The 16,889-nt window shown below is 36.6% G+C and overlaps 1 protein-coding gene across 3 annotated transcripts in view; it reads left to right on the top strand.

Moving 5' to 3' along the window:
• Positions 1 to 10,801, top strand: part of PNPLA8 (patatin like domain 8, phospholipase A2) — a 37,790-nt gene extending 26,989 nt beyond the window's left edge. For all 3 annotated transcript variants that reach the window (XM_005519277.3, XM_014248887.2, XM_014248888.2), the window contains exons 9-10: positions 7,834 to 8,029; positions 9,938 to 10,801. In XM_005519277.3, coding sequence (XP_005519334.1) covers positions 7,834 to 8,029; positions 9,938 to 10,212 — 471 coding nt within the window. In that variant the 3' untranslated portion in view covers positions 10,213 to 10,801. The remainder of the gene's footprint in view (positions 1 to 7,833; positions 8,030 to 9,937) is intronic.
• Positions 10,802 to 16,889: the final 6,088 nt, after the last annotated feature.

Genomic DNA, 16,889 nt, shown 5'->3' with positions numbered 1-16,889 from the left:
TTGGCTTTCATACATTATATATCCTTCATTCAGTGGTAGATTATTTTCTTCACAAAGTTGAGTATCATTTAAATGAAACTGTGCAGCGCACAAGGTGTTATACAGAACAATCACAAGGCTCAGCTTGAGTCTGACAGAATTAGGAAATGCAATGAGAGCCTATGAATGTAGTGAATTTTCTTGTGAGAAACAATTGCTCTCTCGTGGTAAAGTATGGTATGATTTTTGAATCTTAGTATCTTAATTTTAAATAATTATTTTCATAGTATTGACTTAAGTATGTCACTGGTGATTTTATGCCCATTCACCATAATTATTTAAATAGGAGATGATTTTCAGAAAGTCCTGTGCTACCAGCCTTCTGAGTGCTCTGGAACACTTTCTTTGAGACTTTGCAGTCCATTTTCCTCCTGATTGTAGAATTTGCACCCATCTATTTCACAAAGTTTAACCAGGCCTTTCTGTACCTCTAGAACCATGCAAGCAAGGAATCTCCATCAGAGTTTTTATTGGAGCATTTGTTTACAAAAGGTGCATTTTCCTGCTTTAAATAATTTAAGATCTGTACGTCAAGTCACAGGGGGGCTTTGACTGACCATTTTGCAACTACCAAAACAATGATAGAAAATACCAGCTACAGCTTTAGACTCCTTGTTACCTACCAGCAAGCCCCAAAACTATGGTTGCTGTTGCATTAAGGAATTTTTGTGAAAAAAATCTGTGGGAAAGAAATTAATTGGCTTCATCTGGGAATAAGATATTAAATAAAACAGAACAAATGAATGTTGTTCAATGAATGTTTACCACCTGGAAAACCTTTGATGAGACTGAAAACAATGTTCTAGTCCCTGAGTTCACTGCTATCACTAGCAAATTTGGGGTTGTATTATTAAGTTCCATTTTAATATTAACTTATCTGATTACTTCCACTAATTTTTGTTTAGAAATTTTTTAAAAAGCCTTTTTTCTACTGCTTCACTGCATGATGACATTGGAAGAGTTATGCCCCCTTTTCTTGTATCTCCTTGCATTAGCATTCCTACTCCAGCACTTTCTGTTTGGTGTACTGCCAGCAAATTGACTCAAGTGTAGAATGGTTTTGCAAAGTTCAGCAGATGAAGCAGTGTCTGGCACCTGCCACTGCACTGAGCATAGCTGCAGAGAAGGGAAGGGGTGACTCATGTGTGTTTGGGGAAGTGAGAAAGAGAGTTTGCTGTAGGATTGAGATCTAGCTAAATCTAGCGAGGGAAATGTAGGGAAAGCCAGATAATCCAGGAATGGGAGAACAGAAAGAAAAAGGGATCTGCCCTAGCTCTTTGCCTAACACGGAGTCCTGAGTCAAAACTTGGGCCAATTCCACCTGTTGTGGGTATAGGTCAACAGTTCAGTTATTTGACGGGTTCCTGTAAGTTACCCCTTCTATTAAAGATTGCAAGGTGTGAATCATAGACCTATTTATATTGGAAAAAAACCTACAAAATCCAGCCATTAACCTTCTACTGCCCAGTCCAGCACTAAACCATGTCCCTAAGCACCACATCTGAATGTCTTCTAAATACCTCCAGGGATAGTGACTCCACCACTTCCCTCTTCATTGTGTTCTGTTTTTTGATTAAGACATTTTTCTTAAATATCCACCCGAAATGTACAGGCACTCCTGACACTACAAATTTTACATTTTCCGCAAGACTGAGACTGGACTGACAAAATTCAGTTTCTAATAATGGATTTGGAAAAGTAATTTCATTTTACAGCGAAAATTACATGCATCATTCATGCAGTATTTCTTTATATAGAGTAGAACCTTAGGAAAACGAGGACGAGAGGGCCTCAGGGGGTTATCTAGTCCAACCTTCTGTTCAAAACAGGCTAAACCTCAAAGTTGGGTTGCTCAAGACTTTGCCCAGCTTAGTTTTGAAAATATCCAAGGATGGAGATTCCACAGTTTCTCCAGCTCTTATTCTGTATTTTTTGAAAGAATCTGAGTTTTCTACTTTACTTTTTACTTTTACTTTTTTTGAAAGAATCTGAATTTCTACTTTAGACAGTGAAACACTGTGATTAGCTTGCTCCTTGGCTTTCTCTTTTAACGGGGTAAGCAAACATAGTTCCCTGCATCTCTTCTCATATATTGTGTTTCAGGCCCCAGCCATCTTAGTGGTTCTTTACTGTATGTGTTCCACTTCTTCAGTGCTTTGTAACTGGGTGTCCAGAGTATCTATCCCCAGTCTGGCTTTGTGCATACTGAGTAGAAGGGGATAGTCACTTCAGTTGATCTATTGGTTTTGCTTTTAGATCCATTGTATGTTGATAATATAGTAATTAATTGACTATTCTGTTCATGTGGCCTCTCTTTTTTCTGTATGCACACAGCCAGTACCATTCCAGAGGGACATAGCTAACAATACACAGGAAAGGAAGACATTCCATCTGTCAAAAAGGATATAATAATAGGAACCAAAAAGGTTTAGGGCTGCACATAAAGTTAGCATTGCTTTGTAGAATTTGAATTGTAGCTTGAAACTTACACTTTAAGTTAAAACTTGACACAGTAGAAGTTAAAATATCTCTTTATATCAACGAGATTTTTGCAGCATCATATGTGGTATAAGGATCATTATTTTCTTTGCATTATTTTGTATTGAGATAGACAGGGATTGATGTTGCATCTCTGCAGCCATAGATCAGACAAATTTGCCTTGTTTACTTCCAGTTGTTTAATTGCATGGAATTTTAGAGTGGCAAGAAAGCTCATGAAAACTGCCATGGATGAGTAAGCTGTTGTTAGTTACCAAGACATTCCATACTACTGGCAATCAATCAGTATTTATGTTTATTGCATGTTGGTTAATGTATTTTCATAAATATATTTTAAAAACTGCATGCTTACAATAAAATATTTAAATTAGTAAGTTATAAGTACTTTAGATGAGTTTATAGATATTATATATATATATATAAAAATATCTATTTTATAGCTATAAAATAAGTTCAACAGAATCAGAAAAAAAATTAAGACAGATTTAGTAGCCCTTCAGAACAAGGATCAGCGGAGTTTCTTGTGATCTCAGTATCTTATGTACAAAATTGTACATAAAAAATCAGTGATCAGTAGTATCTTACATACAAAATTGTGGAGTCAATCACTTGGGAATTCTGTTCCTGTGTCTCAAAGGCAAGCATGGAGAAGGATGTGTCATAATTTCTTTAAATTAATTTTAAAATATATAGATCTGGCTTTCATATTTCTGTATTGCTAGGTCAGTAGACTTACTGGGATGGGCTTTTTTCCAGTTTTATGAAGTTAGAGGAATTCTTTAGAATCTGAAGGGTTAGTTTCTAGTCTTTAATTTTCAGAATGTTGTTTACATTTTCTTAGAATGCACATAAAAGTGAAATTGTAACTAATTTTAAAAATGGTGAAAGTACTTTTTCACAAGAATTTTAGCTTTTGACTAATTATTAGCTGTATGGTTGCTGGAGCTGCAGATTTCAACAAATTACTGCAGTATTTCCTTCACTGAGTCCTTAATAGTACAGTTTAACTAACAGCACTATTTACTCCTTTAGTAGTTGATCATTATCAGCAAAAGCAGTATGATGAACATTGCTTTTTTTACAGAGTAATCTTATTTGAAATATTGATTAGGATGTGGTTATTATCACCCATAATCTCTTGGAGGAGAAGAAAAAAAAGTCAGTTGCCTTTCTTAGTCCTGCTTCTAACTTTTAAAAACTGACATGTGTCTATTATCTGTGTAAATGCTAGAAGCTGTGTCTAAATTGAAAATCATTAGGAATTTATTGTCATTACAATAAACCTAAATTGGAGAATGTTTAAATATGGAAATCATTGCACAAAGCTGTTAGTTATCATCACAAACACATTTGGTCTGTGTAGGTATTTTATGTTCCTTTGATCTTGTGTTTGTCAGCATTACAAAAATATTGTGGTATTCTAGTATTATATACCCTCAAACTTCTGATAACACCAATTTTCCTATGGCGTAGTAGTCATGTTTAATTATATTGATAATATCAGTGGAAATATTTTGTAAGCATGTGTTTAATCTGGGATTTAAGAAAATAATTAAGCACCGTTATGATAATTATTAAAATTTTAGCTAAAGATTAATAGGGAATTATATAGAGGACAAAAACATCCTTATATTTAGTTTTCTAGATTAAATATGAGGAAAGAATAATGGGCACTGAAGAGACCATTCATGTTAGCAGTGTATTTAGCATTTTGAGCAAGGCGGATGGTATCCAGAAAGGGTTCAAAGAGCTTTTTGTAGGTTGAAATTAAAGGATAATTAAAAGAATGCAAGCTCAAAAAACTAAGCTCATTAATCCTGTTTTTACTTATCTAGCAAGCTGTAGTTACAAGGAATTTCTGTAAAATGTTTTTCATCTCTAAAACCTTTTTTATTCTAAGTTATTTCTGGGTAGAGTTGTTTTTTCTTATTGTTCTAGTAATGTGATGGTCAGATATGGGATATAGGGACTTTGGGGAACTTTAGAATATAGGGAGTGCTTGCATCATACCTATTCTAGTAAATACTCTCTTTTATATTTAACTAGTTTGTACAGATTCTGAATGGATATAGCTGTGTTCATCTCTGCTATTGATAGTGTTCTCAAGTTTAAGTTTTGCTTTTGAAACTGCTGGTTTTAAGGCATTCCCAATAAAAAAAATCTGTTTAATTCAAGTTCCAAATTAATCTTTCTTAGTTGGAGTGATGGTCATTTTACTTCCAGGAAGTGCTGAGTATACTTCTTGAGATTCAATGGGCCAAAATCTCATTGTCTGACTGCTTCTCAGGCTTACTGTCATTCACACTGATTCTTATTAGTCCTGCAGTATTTTATGCCAGCCTCATCAACTACACTTCTAACATGTTGCTAGCAAAAGATGTCTCTCCTCAGTTCTAGAGTAGCATTTGTTCCTAGCAGTATTGGGCTGAATTCTGATTTTCAGACAACTTAAAGGAGCCTCATACCCCCAGGACTGGTCTTCACAGGACCTTGAATCATCCTGATACCTGATGAAAGAACAATACAAAAGAGCTTAAGCCACCAAGGAGATCTTTCAAGTGCATTGATGACAGCAGCTGTCGTAGTTGATGGTGGAACCAACAAGGAAGGGTGCTTTGCTGGACCTGGTGATTATGAAGAATAAAGAACTGGTCAGGGATATGAAAGTTCAAGAAAGCCTTGGAGGTCTGGATCCTAAGGGGAGAAAGCAGGGAGATAAAAAAGGACTAGAGCACTGCATTTCAGGAAAGCAGACCTCATCCTCTTCAGAGCTCTGCTTGGAAGAATCTCATGGACTATGGCCTTGAAGAGAAGAGGGGTCTAGGAGAGCTGGCTGATAGTCAGTAATCACTCCCTCCAAATTCAGGAAAGGATCACCCCAATAAGCAGGAAATCAAGCAAAGATGGCAGGCAGGGGTAAGCAAGGATGTCCTAACTGAGCTCCAACATAAAAAGGAAGCCTACAAAAGGTGTAGGAGAGACAAGTGACCTAGAAGTATAGATGTCCTGACCAGTCTTGCTGAGGTGGCACTAGGAAAACAAAAGCTGGCCTGGAGAGGGATATAAAGGGAAAAAACAAAAGATCTTACAACTACACAAACAGCAAAAAGCTAGGGGAAATGTGGGCCTGCTACTGACTGGGGCAAGAGAGCTTGTGACAAACTATTTGGAAAAGTCCAAGATGCTTAATGCTGCCTTTGTCTCAGTCTATGCTAGTAAAAATGGCTTTCAGGAATCCCAGGCCCCTGCAGCTAGGGTGAAAGTCTGGTGCAAGGAGGATTTTATACTTGATGGGAGAAGAACCAGGTTAAGGAGCAGTTAAATGAACTGGTCATACATAAATTCATAATGTATGATGTGTTGCACCTGTGAGTGCTGATGGATCTGGCTGAGGCCATTGTGAGGTGACTTGATTATTGTGAAAGATGATGGGCTATTGGGAAAGCAGATACCATTCATGTCTTCAGGAGCAGCAAGAAGAAACCTCTGGGGAACTTCAGGCTCGTTGACTTCAGCCCAGTCCCTTGGGAGATGATAGAGGAAATCCTCCAGAAAAGGATTTATAAAGTCATGAAGGACAAAAAGGTGATCCTGAGTAGTCAGCATGGATTTAAAAAGTAGTTTACTCATGATTGACCAACCCTGGCAGCCTTCTGCAGTTGGTAGACAAATAGAAGGCATTGGATGTTGTTTAACTCAGCTTCGTACACTTACCTCCCATAATATCATAGACAAGTTGACAAAGTGTGAATTAGGTAAATAGTGAGTTAGATACAAAGTAGCTGAATGACCAGGCCCAAGTTGGGATCAGTGTCACCAAGTCAAGTCACAGTACTAGAGGTGTACCTAGGGGTCAGTACTCGGGCAAATTCTATTTAATGTCTTCACTAATGACCTGACTGATTGGACAGAGTATACCTGCAGGAATTCCACGGATGATACAAACATGGGAGGAAAGATTGGCACATGAATGGTTAGGCCGCCACTCAGAGGGACCTCAACAGACTGAAGAATTCTCATGAAGTTCAAAAAGGCGAAAGGCAGAGCCCTGCATATGCAGAGGAATAGCCTCATTACAATGAGTTGTAAAGTAGCTTAACAGAGAAGGACCTTGTGCTGGTGGACAATAAGCTCAACATGAGTGATGCCCACTTGCTAACAAAGCAATCCTAAAAAAGGGCTAACAGTATCCTGGGCTACATCAATAGTGCTGCCAGTGATCATGGGGGATGGTCCTTCCTCTCTGCATTGCTGAGGTCACATCTGGAGTGCTGTTTCCACTTTCCCAGTACAAGAGAGACATGAGCCTATTAGAGTTAGTCCAGTTCAGGGCCACAAAGATGATTAAGGGACCCTCCTGTGAGGAGAGACTGAGTTAGCTGAGATTATTCAGCCAAGAGAAGGGAAGGCTCAAGGAGCAAATTCTACCCATGTGTACCAATCAAGAATGGGAGGGTAGGATGAGGAAGCTGTGGTCTTCCCAGTAGTGTCCACTAGTAGGACAAGAGAAAATGGTGTAAATGAAAACATACGAAATTCCATCTTAACACAGGAAAAATATTTTACTCTGAGGGTGGTCAAACACTAGAATAGGTTGCCCACAGGAGTTTTGGAATCTCCATTTGTGGAGATACTCGAAACCCAATTGGACATGGCATTGGGCAGCATGCTGTAGCTGACCATGCTTGAGTAGGTGGGTTGGGCCAGATGAACTCAGTAAGTGCTTTCCAACCTAAATGACTTTCCAACTCTTAAATCAAGGCTGTAGCATCCTGTGTAATGAGTGTGCTTACAAAGTAAGCTTTGGCCAAGCTTAGCTCTTTTGATTCTTCTTTTTTAACTTGTTTTGGAATCTGCAGGTAGTGATTTGGGTTTTGTTACAGAAAATTTCCTTGTAATAACTAATCAGTAATAGGTATTTTGAGGGGAAAATTTTTGATTAAGAAATTGTCAATATGCATATCTGTCTTACTGAAAAGGTCTTCAAAAAATGAAATCATAAGTTCTCTAGACATTCCAGTGAATGCTGCTGCTTCAGCCTGCCACTTTTATATAATGCAGTAGAACCAAGCACAGCCCCCAGCAGCTGCTCTGACAGTGCTGAGGCCAAGCTAGGCAGCTGCTGCATCACACAAACAGATTCGATTCAATTTCACAAAAGTTGGAAATGAATGCTTAGTGGTTTTAATTGGTTTTGTATATTAGGGCTATGCTAGTTTAATTTATAGTTGCAGTTTCTTTTATGACCGTATGAGATGTATAGCACCAATATTTGTATTTCTTCTTAACTTACAGGATGGAGGTCTGCTCCTAAATAATCCTTCTGCGCTGGCAGTTCATGAGTGCAAGTGTCTCTGGCCGAATGTTCCATTGCAATGTCTGATTTCACTGGGCACTGGTCGGTACGAAAGTGAGGTGAAGACCAATGTCACACACACCAGTCTGAAAGCCAAACTGACGAATGTTATCAACAGTGCAACTGATACAGAAGGTTGGTGTCTTAAGATACACTTGTACTGTGACTGTCTTCAATTTTATTTATGTTTCTTAGAATTATAGTTCCAATTCAGAGAACAGTCTTCAACCTTTCACCTTTCCCCATCTCCTCTCTACCAGCCCCATGAAACTAATTGAAACAGGTCTCTTTATAGCTTACTATGCATAGTTTTAGTACCAGTATTATGTATTTTATGGAGGATAACTCTTTTTACTTGAGCTTTAGGATAAAAAGCATATTCAGGAATTTGTTTAAAAATCATATTTTCTTATATTTTATTTGTTTTTCCCATAACACAGAAATGCTTAGTAGATGTAGAACATCGATTCTAGAACAATATAGAACATCGATTTTCAACAGCTTCAGAAAAAGTATTTGATTTCTGGTATTTTTTATATATGCTTTTATACCTGTACTTTTCCAAAGACTGTACTGAATCTGCCAGTGCTAATGACTTCCATTGCTGTCAGGAAAAGCCAAACATCTGTTTCTAAAATAAATTTGGTTCCTAGATGGGAGTACACTGGAACTGTCACTAGCAGTTTACATCTGTTTTATTTTTATGAACAGGAAATAGTGATACACAGATAATTTCCCCCTCCCATTCCAAAGGAAACTGATAACTGCAAAAAGCCAGGGAACAAGAAATGCTCTTACAGTCTAGATCCCTTGCTCTATAGTCTCTGTCAGCTGACTGTCACTAGTAGGAAAAAGCTAGATTTTGGATTGCCTTTTGGTTTGTGCACAGTAGTGTAAAGGCAGTGGAAATTCTGGGAAGGAAATATGTGATCTCCACTTTTTATCAGAAAGTTTCATTGCAGCTGAAAAATGAGGCAAGAAATTCGAAGGGAAGAGGAAGAAAAGAAAGTTCATTGTGGAGACCAAGAGAAAAGAAATGGGAAGAGAGAAGAGTAGATTTGAGCAAATGGGAACTTAAATTATGAAGGAAAAAAGGGAGAGTATTAAATAGGGCAAGAAAAACTGGATGTGGTGAGACAAGAACAGACATAGCTGAGTTATCTGCAGGAGGAGAAGCCAAGCCAAGAGGATTTTAGATCTACAAGAATTTTTTGCTTTGATCTTGTCCATAATATTTTTTTCACTTCAGACATTTTATATTACAATAGATGTTTAAAAGAATGGAGGAACACGGTAAGAAAACAAAGAAGATAGAATGAATACTGAAGGAAGTGATAGAAATGGAATTTTAAGTGGGCCAACAAAAAGATCTAAAAGGAGAGAGAAACAGGTTATAAAATAGGAACATATTAATGCATTACATAGTTTTTTATTCTACTAGTTAACTGAAGTAATATAATTTAAGTTGAATGTTTAAAATTAAATGCGTGTTAAATTCAAGCCTCAAATCTGTAGTAATGTGTTTAAAAAAATAATAGTTTTAAACAAAATAAAGCTTCAGTCCTACAAATTTTTACTTTGACATTGCAGAAGAACATACCTCTTGTTTTCTGTTTTCATAATACCTACTTCTGTTAGTACCAAGTGTAATAAATCACAGGTATCCTGAAATGGGAAAATGCAAGTTACATTCCTGGTTTTCAGGATATGCTCTTACTTGTTAAGGAATGGAATGTAATTAAAAATCTAGATAGCTGCAAAGTCTACTTAATTGACACGCCAGTAAAGTTGTCTTGGAATAAAAGATGAAGCTTTTCCAGAGTAAACAGAGCTACAGGATCATTTACAAATCTTCTAATGAGAAAGGGGTTTCAATGAGGCAATGGCAGAAAAATGTTTACTCAGCAAAGCAGTTCATATTTACTCTTACTGTGTCTTACTGTGTCATTACTGTCTTACTGGCAGTTGTTGTTCAGAGCACTTGCAGGATGTTAGACTCTCTTGTGGGAATTTAACTGTTTTCTTCATTTGTTTTCAATACAGAAGTTCACACCATGCTGGATGCACTGTTACCTCCAGATACTTATTTCAGATTTAACCCTCTTATGAATGAAGACATACCCCTGGATGAAAGTCGTAAAGAGAAACTCAGTCAGCTGCAGACAGATGGAATTCGTTATTTAGAAAGAAATGAAGAAAAACTGAGAAAAGCTGCAAAAATATTAACACAAGAAAAATCAGCTTTGCAGAGGCTTCAGGACTGGCTAAAATTAAAGGCTGACATGTATGAAGGCTTGCCATTTCTTTCCAAATTGTGAATAAGTAATGCGTGAAAGATAAATGTAAATCTTCTTCCAGAAAATCCATTTGGTACTGTAAAGGAAGAATATTGATTCAGGGTAAATAACATCTTTGGAAAGCTATAAGAATTCTGGGGAAAGCCATTCAGGATGGCTGTTTTGTGCACACTTGTTACAAGGTTTTATGGTGTTAATTATTTCTGGAACTTAGTGAATCTTACTGTTGCTCTACTTTAATTTCTGAAAGTCGGTAAAACTGTAAATTATGGAAACAATTGTGCAATGCATTTTTGGATGTATGTATGATAATTACAATGGCAGAAAACCTTTATTTATCAACTACCAGGCTTATTCAAAGTTAACAAAAAAAACTAAATCCTCATTCACTTTAGTGTAGGCATAACCTGTTAGGCTGTTATGTAGGCAGTGAATTTAATAGAAATGTAATGTTCTTGCAAAAACTCGGCCTGTGTTAATTGCACTTTTACATCTGAAAAATAACATTTAATTTTTTTTTTTTATTTTAGTGGATTTTGTACGTAACAGTATTGAGTAAAATGTTTGGATGACTATAAATGGCCTATTAAATTATCAACATCACCTGGTATTTTTAGAACTTTCTGCTTATTGTTGTTATGGGAATAACTTCAGATCGATTAATTTTTTATTTGAAAGTAATCCCAAGCCCAAAACTTCATGTGAGCAGCTATTCCCAGTTACTATTAATATTAGCTATTCCAGTTAGCTATTCCAGATAAAGGAAATAAAATACTGAAATAGCTCATATGAATGAAAAAGTGTCTTAGAAAAGCTTCAGGTTTGGGTGCCAGTTCTAGTCAGAAAGAAAATTAGAAGTTGAAACATCAAATTACATAATTTATATGGGTTCTCCTGAAATTATGTCAGAGCTGTGAAGTTAATGTTTAGAACTTACTCCAGTCCTACTGCCCATTCCTTTGAGCATACTTCCTGCATATGCCATGAGGGACATGAGCTGTGACAACCCAATGTATCAAACAGCATTTTCAACAACAGGGAGGTATGTGGGAGTTCTTCAGAACAGTGCAGTGCTCTTTCAGGTGGACACGGCTGCTGCCACATGTTGGCAGGTACCTGTTAATAAGATTGTTTGCCACGTGCCTCGGTGAGTGTTTGCCTTGTAGTAGGCAGCTTACAGTGCATGAGAATATTGACTAGATAAAATATAAGTTCTATGCAGTAGCTAAAAGATTCAATTTCACCAAAATCAGTGCATTTGTCACTTTGCTGTCTGGAACTAATCACCTGCCATTGCATTATCTACTAAAAATAGCATTTATTATGATAGTCACCTTTTGTACTTGTTTTAAAACATTGAAAATATTAGGCTGCAGTTTGGAAAGGAACTATGAGGCAGACATCTGAGATCCTTGGAGGTGCTACATAGTATTCTCGACTGTGCAAGAAAACATTTGATTGGGATGTTTTGGCTTTTTTTAATTTGATATATTTTTATTTTTGACATGTATGATTTTACTCAGACATTCATCTTTTTCATCCTCAGTTCTCTCCCTTGTATTTGCCATGCAAGGCAGAGATTTATGATCATAATCCATCTTTCATTTATACAGCCTCCCTTTTGCATAACAATTACTAAGAACTGAGTAGAAGAATAATGAGATCAAATCTTTCCCATAGGTGTGAGATGATTTAAGCATATAAAAAAGAAATGCCAATATTATTCTGATAGTGGTACTTTGTACAGAGTTAAACTGTGTTGCCAACATCCTAAGTCAAAACAAACAGTATCAGGTAGTCTCATGTAACAACACACATTGCACACATCCTTTCTGGCAAAGAGCAAAGTCACAGCATCATCCATGAGATATCAAAGGCATTATTCTGAATTCATAAGTTTCCAGTCACAGTTTTTTGGGACAAATATTATCTAACGAAACACATGCCTATCACAAAGTGATAACATTTCCATTTAATTTTTTTTTTTATAAATAAAATCTCATGTTCTGAGTATTTTATTTCAAATAGGGTAAGATCTGGATTTGTGACAATACTGTTTTTGCCGGAAGCTGCTGTCTTACCTTCATTCACTACTTTTCCCCCTCTTCTTTATTGCTGTAACAATATTTTTCATAAGTGTGGCTTTTAAAAGTACACATGGAATTGAGTTTAACTATGGAGTAATTAATTCAGACTGTTCTGGGCCTCTGTGTACATAAATTCACAAGATGCTTGTATTGAATGCCTTCAAATTAACTCTGTTATCCTTTGTGTTGCAAGTGCTGCACTGTCAGTCACTAATGAGGAGTTTGTTCTCCTTGCTAAACCATATTAAAAGGTGGAGATGCAATAGGTATTTGACTTGAGCTATAATTAGATTTTGGTTGAAAAAATTAGCAATTTGCCAAAAATCCTAACTACTATGGATGTGTTCCTACAGCACTCTATATAAAGTAAAAGTATTTTCTGGAACTTTTAGGCATTGGCTGTGGAATACTGCATGATACTTTAACAGCAGAAAATGTAGTAAGAACTGTGGTGGAATGAGATCTTGCTAAATTAGGAAACAGAATTTTAAATAAAAGGGGTTTATTGGTAGGGAGCAGAGGAATTAGCACTGGGTCAAATACAAGCAGGTTTTAACTGATTGTTGTGATGGACTGAAGAACATAATTCCCTTCACAGATGAATCTAGCAGGGATCATGAATATTTTGAAAAATATGATTTCAGTGCAGCATGGATTTGAGAAGAGAATAGACTAGAATGAAAGAAGTGCCTCTGAAGAATAAAAATGTTAACAACGGAAAAAGGAATATTCTACTGCAGAACATCATGTTAAAAGAATCCTGCTTTGAAAAAATACCCCTGGGAATGCTGTGGGGCTATCCAGTTAACAAACTGAAATTGACTCAGCAGTCACAGCTACTAAAATAACTGTATCGCTGCACCAAAGAATTCCTGGCCAGGAAAATGTGAGCAAACCTGAAAAAATTAGATCAATGTGAATCTTGAGTCTAGGATAAGCAATCACAAGAAGACAATAAGTAGATAAGCATTCTATGTAACTTATGCATTCAGAGACGACTACAAGGTTTGTCTCACCAGATGAATGTTACTATTTGAAAATGTGCCTGTGTCCTGGAAATAAAATCAGGAACTTTATTGGTGCCCCTGCCTATAGCAATGGGATTGGAACTAGATGATCTTTAAGGTCTCTTCTAACCCAAGCTTTTCTATGGTTTTGTGATTAGTTTAGGCTTTAGTTGAGAAAGTGAAAATGTCAGATTTGCAAAAAAGACAAAATATCTTTGCTCTGATTTTGGAAGGCAAAAAGAAAGAGTCCAAATGAGCAAATAAAAAGGAGTAGGCATAGTAATCTCCCTTTAGGGAAAATTAGAAGGAAAAAAGACTTAGGTTTTCATATATGACCTCTTAGGTCACCTCTTAGTTTCTAATTATCTATGCAGAAAGAGATGTTACTTGAAGGAGGTTTCATTACCAAAGGAAAGAAAATAAAACTTTTAAATGTTGAAGTGTGATCACTTTAAGATACCTCATGTCAGTGTCCATTCCAGCAGTGAAATGAAGATACTGATTCTATTATATATATATATATATATATATATATATATATATATAAATATATATATATTATAGTCAACAAACTGCAGGCAGACAGAGTTGACTATAACTACAGCTTTGGTCAGTGCTATTAGAGAAAGAGATATTCAGACTAAAACAGATGCAAAGAAGGGCTGCCAAAGGGAAGATTAGGAGAGTGTGGTATGTTTCATCCAACAAAACAAGGGCTAGAAGGAGAGAACTTGCTGCTGTTTAAAAATACTTCAAGAAGGAAAAGACAGTAGGCTAAGGGACAACACTTGAATAACACCAAAAGTGCTCAAACTTAGAAAGTAAATTTAACCAGAAAGTAAAAGGTGCTAAACCCCTGAGGAGCAAGGTCACAGAATAGCTACACAGAATTAAAAGAGCAAAAGAAACTGATTTAATGTAAATTTTAGAAATCAATCTCCTGAAGGGGGATTCTGTAATGCACTGTGCCTGCCAGTCTCCATGGCCAACTGAATCCCTTTAACCTGTGAGGCAGGTGAGAACTCATTAATTCCTCATGTGTAGCAGAATAGACTTGTGGAAGTGTCTAACAACTTCTTCTCTTTAGTTCTAATTGATAAGGATTACGTCTTGTCTTTGATCCATTACTTACATTTAATTTATTTTGCTTTTCTTGCTGAGCTGGTAAAGGGAGCTGATACATGCTGAAGTAATACAAGACACATGATAGGTGAAAGAAAAATCTGGTGTATATTTACTATTTATTGGTCACATTAATTTTTCATCAGAGATTAAAATACATATATTCTGCTGGGTCAACAAATAGTGCTGGTTTTCTTCCATTACAAGATTATTCTCAAAATGACAAGTATTAAATACAAACATAATCTGTTCCGGGGAAGATGTGTTAAGGCCTCCTCTTTCAGTTTAAGGACTGCACCCCAGGCCATCTGTGATACTAACCCATAGACTTGTACATTCAGCTACATAAGGCAAGACAGAAAACCCACTTGTTTGTGTTCTTTCATGTCATTGCTTAAACAGCGAGTAAAATTTTCAGACCTTGCAGAACTGTTCTGTTTAAAGGACAGTTTGCTGCTAGAAGATATATTCTTGGTGCAATCATTCATTTACAAAGAAAAATGAGCATGCCAAATGCCTCTTCCTCACATTCTGCAGGAACAAGATGAGTAGGCTCTTTCCTTGCTCCAGCTGCACTGAGGTGTGAACTCAAGGAGGTGCTTCCCCCCAGTTCCCCTGTTCGCTGCTCAGCCTCATTCCCATCCCTGCAGTTGTGTCTGCTCCTGGTATGTGCCCATTAATTCCAGTGTGCCACCCAGTCCAGTGCTTGCTGATGGCCTTCACGGCTTGCAGATACTCACAATTTTTTAAATTGTTCTTTCTTCAAGATTTAATAAGAACAATTCTATTTAATTATTTTAATTAAGTTAGCAGTTTTCAGAAAGGGGGAACCATTAGCAATTTTCAGTATACTGTAAAAATTAAACAAGCACTGAAATCCTGTATTACTTATATCCCTGGTAATGCATGTTTAATTTATGGAAACAATTAAATTTCGCTTTTTATTTATGATTACATTTTATATATTGGTTTCTCATATCAATATCATTAACAGCTATTTCCCCATATAGTTGTAATAGCATAAAAAGTACATAGGAGCATTTTGATATCTTTACCTTTTAGGAAGAAACTGTAATATAACATTTTCACATAAAACCACAGAGACAAACTGGAAGGATAACTAATACCTTTGAAGTGCAATGCTGAGTTCAGCTAAGTTAGCATTTAAAAGCTCTTTTTTTCTTTTTAAAGACCTTGGAAACTGGAAAGGAAACAGATTTTTTTTCTTACACTACTATTTTCCAATTGAATGATGTAATAATCATCACACTAATACCACAGGGAAATGGTCTTCTAGAATGTCTCAAAATTTGGATGGCAAATCCCCAAAAGTAACTCCTTAAAAATCTGGCCTGTGTCTAGGGCATCTTTTCAACAAAGGTGCTGTTCCATGCTTCCTCACTAGCTGCTCTGTGGAAACCAGAAATATGGTCCTGTCATTTTGTAAACCTCATTTGAATGTATTTTCAGGCAAGTGAGTCAGGCAGTCAAAAAACTTGTAACAACAGGAGAACACCACCTATATTGCTAAGAAAAAAGAAGCAAAAATGTTGGAGAGTTTACAAGCTGAGTAGGATCATCCTACAAGGAAAGGTAGGTATTTCAGGTACTGTTTAATATGAGGAGTCAAAGGGCAAAATCATTGACATTGCTGAACCAAATTTCAAAGCATTTCTTTATAGAACCTACCAGGATGTAAGCACGCCATAACTTCCAAACTTGAGCACTGTGTCCATTCCAAGCAGGTCTAAACAATCTGGTTATGAATACAGCAGGAAAGAATATCTCTATAACAGAATAAGTTTTAAGTAATTTGACTAGGTATGTCATAAATCATTGGGAAGAGCTGCAAATAAGTAAGGAAAGCTTAGATGAGATTGTCAGGAAGCAAGTATGCTCTGGGCAGCTGTTTATTGTGTGGGTTCATACATATAAATATAAATGGTTGTGTATATTGGAGGTTGTAAAGAAAAAACCAAGACAAAATACTTCCAGCATGATGTTGTTCCTATATATTTTATATTTGTTCCTATATATTTTATGCCCGGTCTGTAGAATGCATCTACTTTAGACTGTCTTTGAGAAATTGAAAGCTTTTCCTCATCCATTATGCAGGGCTTAGCATACTGCAGCCCCTCAGGTAAACATTACCTCTTTTCAAACAAATACATTTACAGTAGGTGCATCATAATTCCACTTAAAAGAAACACCGTTAAAAAAGATATTGGTGTCCTGAACTGCATATATCCAGCATGCGTTCCATGATGACTGTGGGACTGCTGCTGTCATTTGTCAGTATGAGTTGGTCGCTGGTATGAGATGCTGTTCCTGTGGCATGCCCAGAAAGCAGCATCATTACCATGCAGTTCATGCTGCATTTGAATTTAGTCATCCTGCAAATGGCCCTGCTGGCACGGGACACTGCAGCTGCTGGACATGGGCAGCTACTGGGCATTCAACAGATACTCCTCCTTCACGTTGG

The sequence above is a fragment of the Pseudopodoces humilis genome, chromosome 5 (assembly GCF_049639895.1).
Source record: "Pseudopodoces humilis isolate 2021_Gansu_Grassland_sample_001 chromosome 5, ASM4963989v1, whole genome shotgun sequence".
NCBI lineage: Eukaryota > Metazoa > Chordata > Aves > Passeriformes > Paridae > Pseudopodoces > Pseudopodoces humilis.
This window is presented reverse-complemented; position numbering and strand designations above follow the sequence as displayed.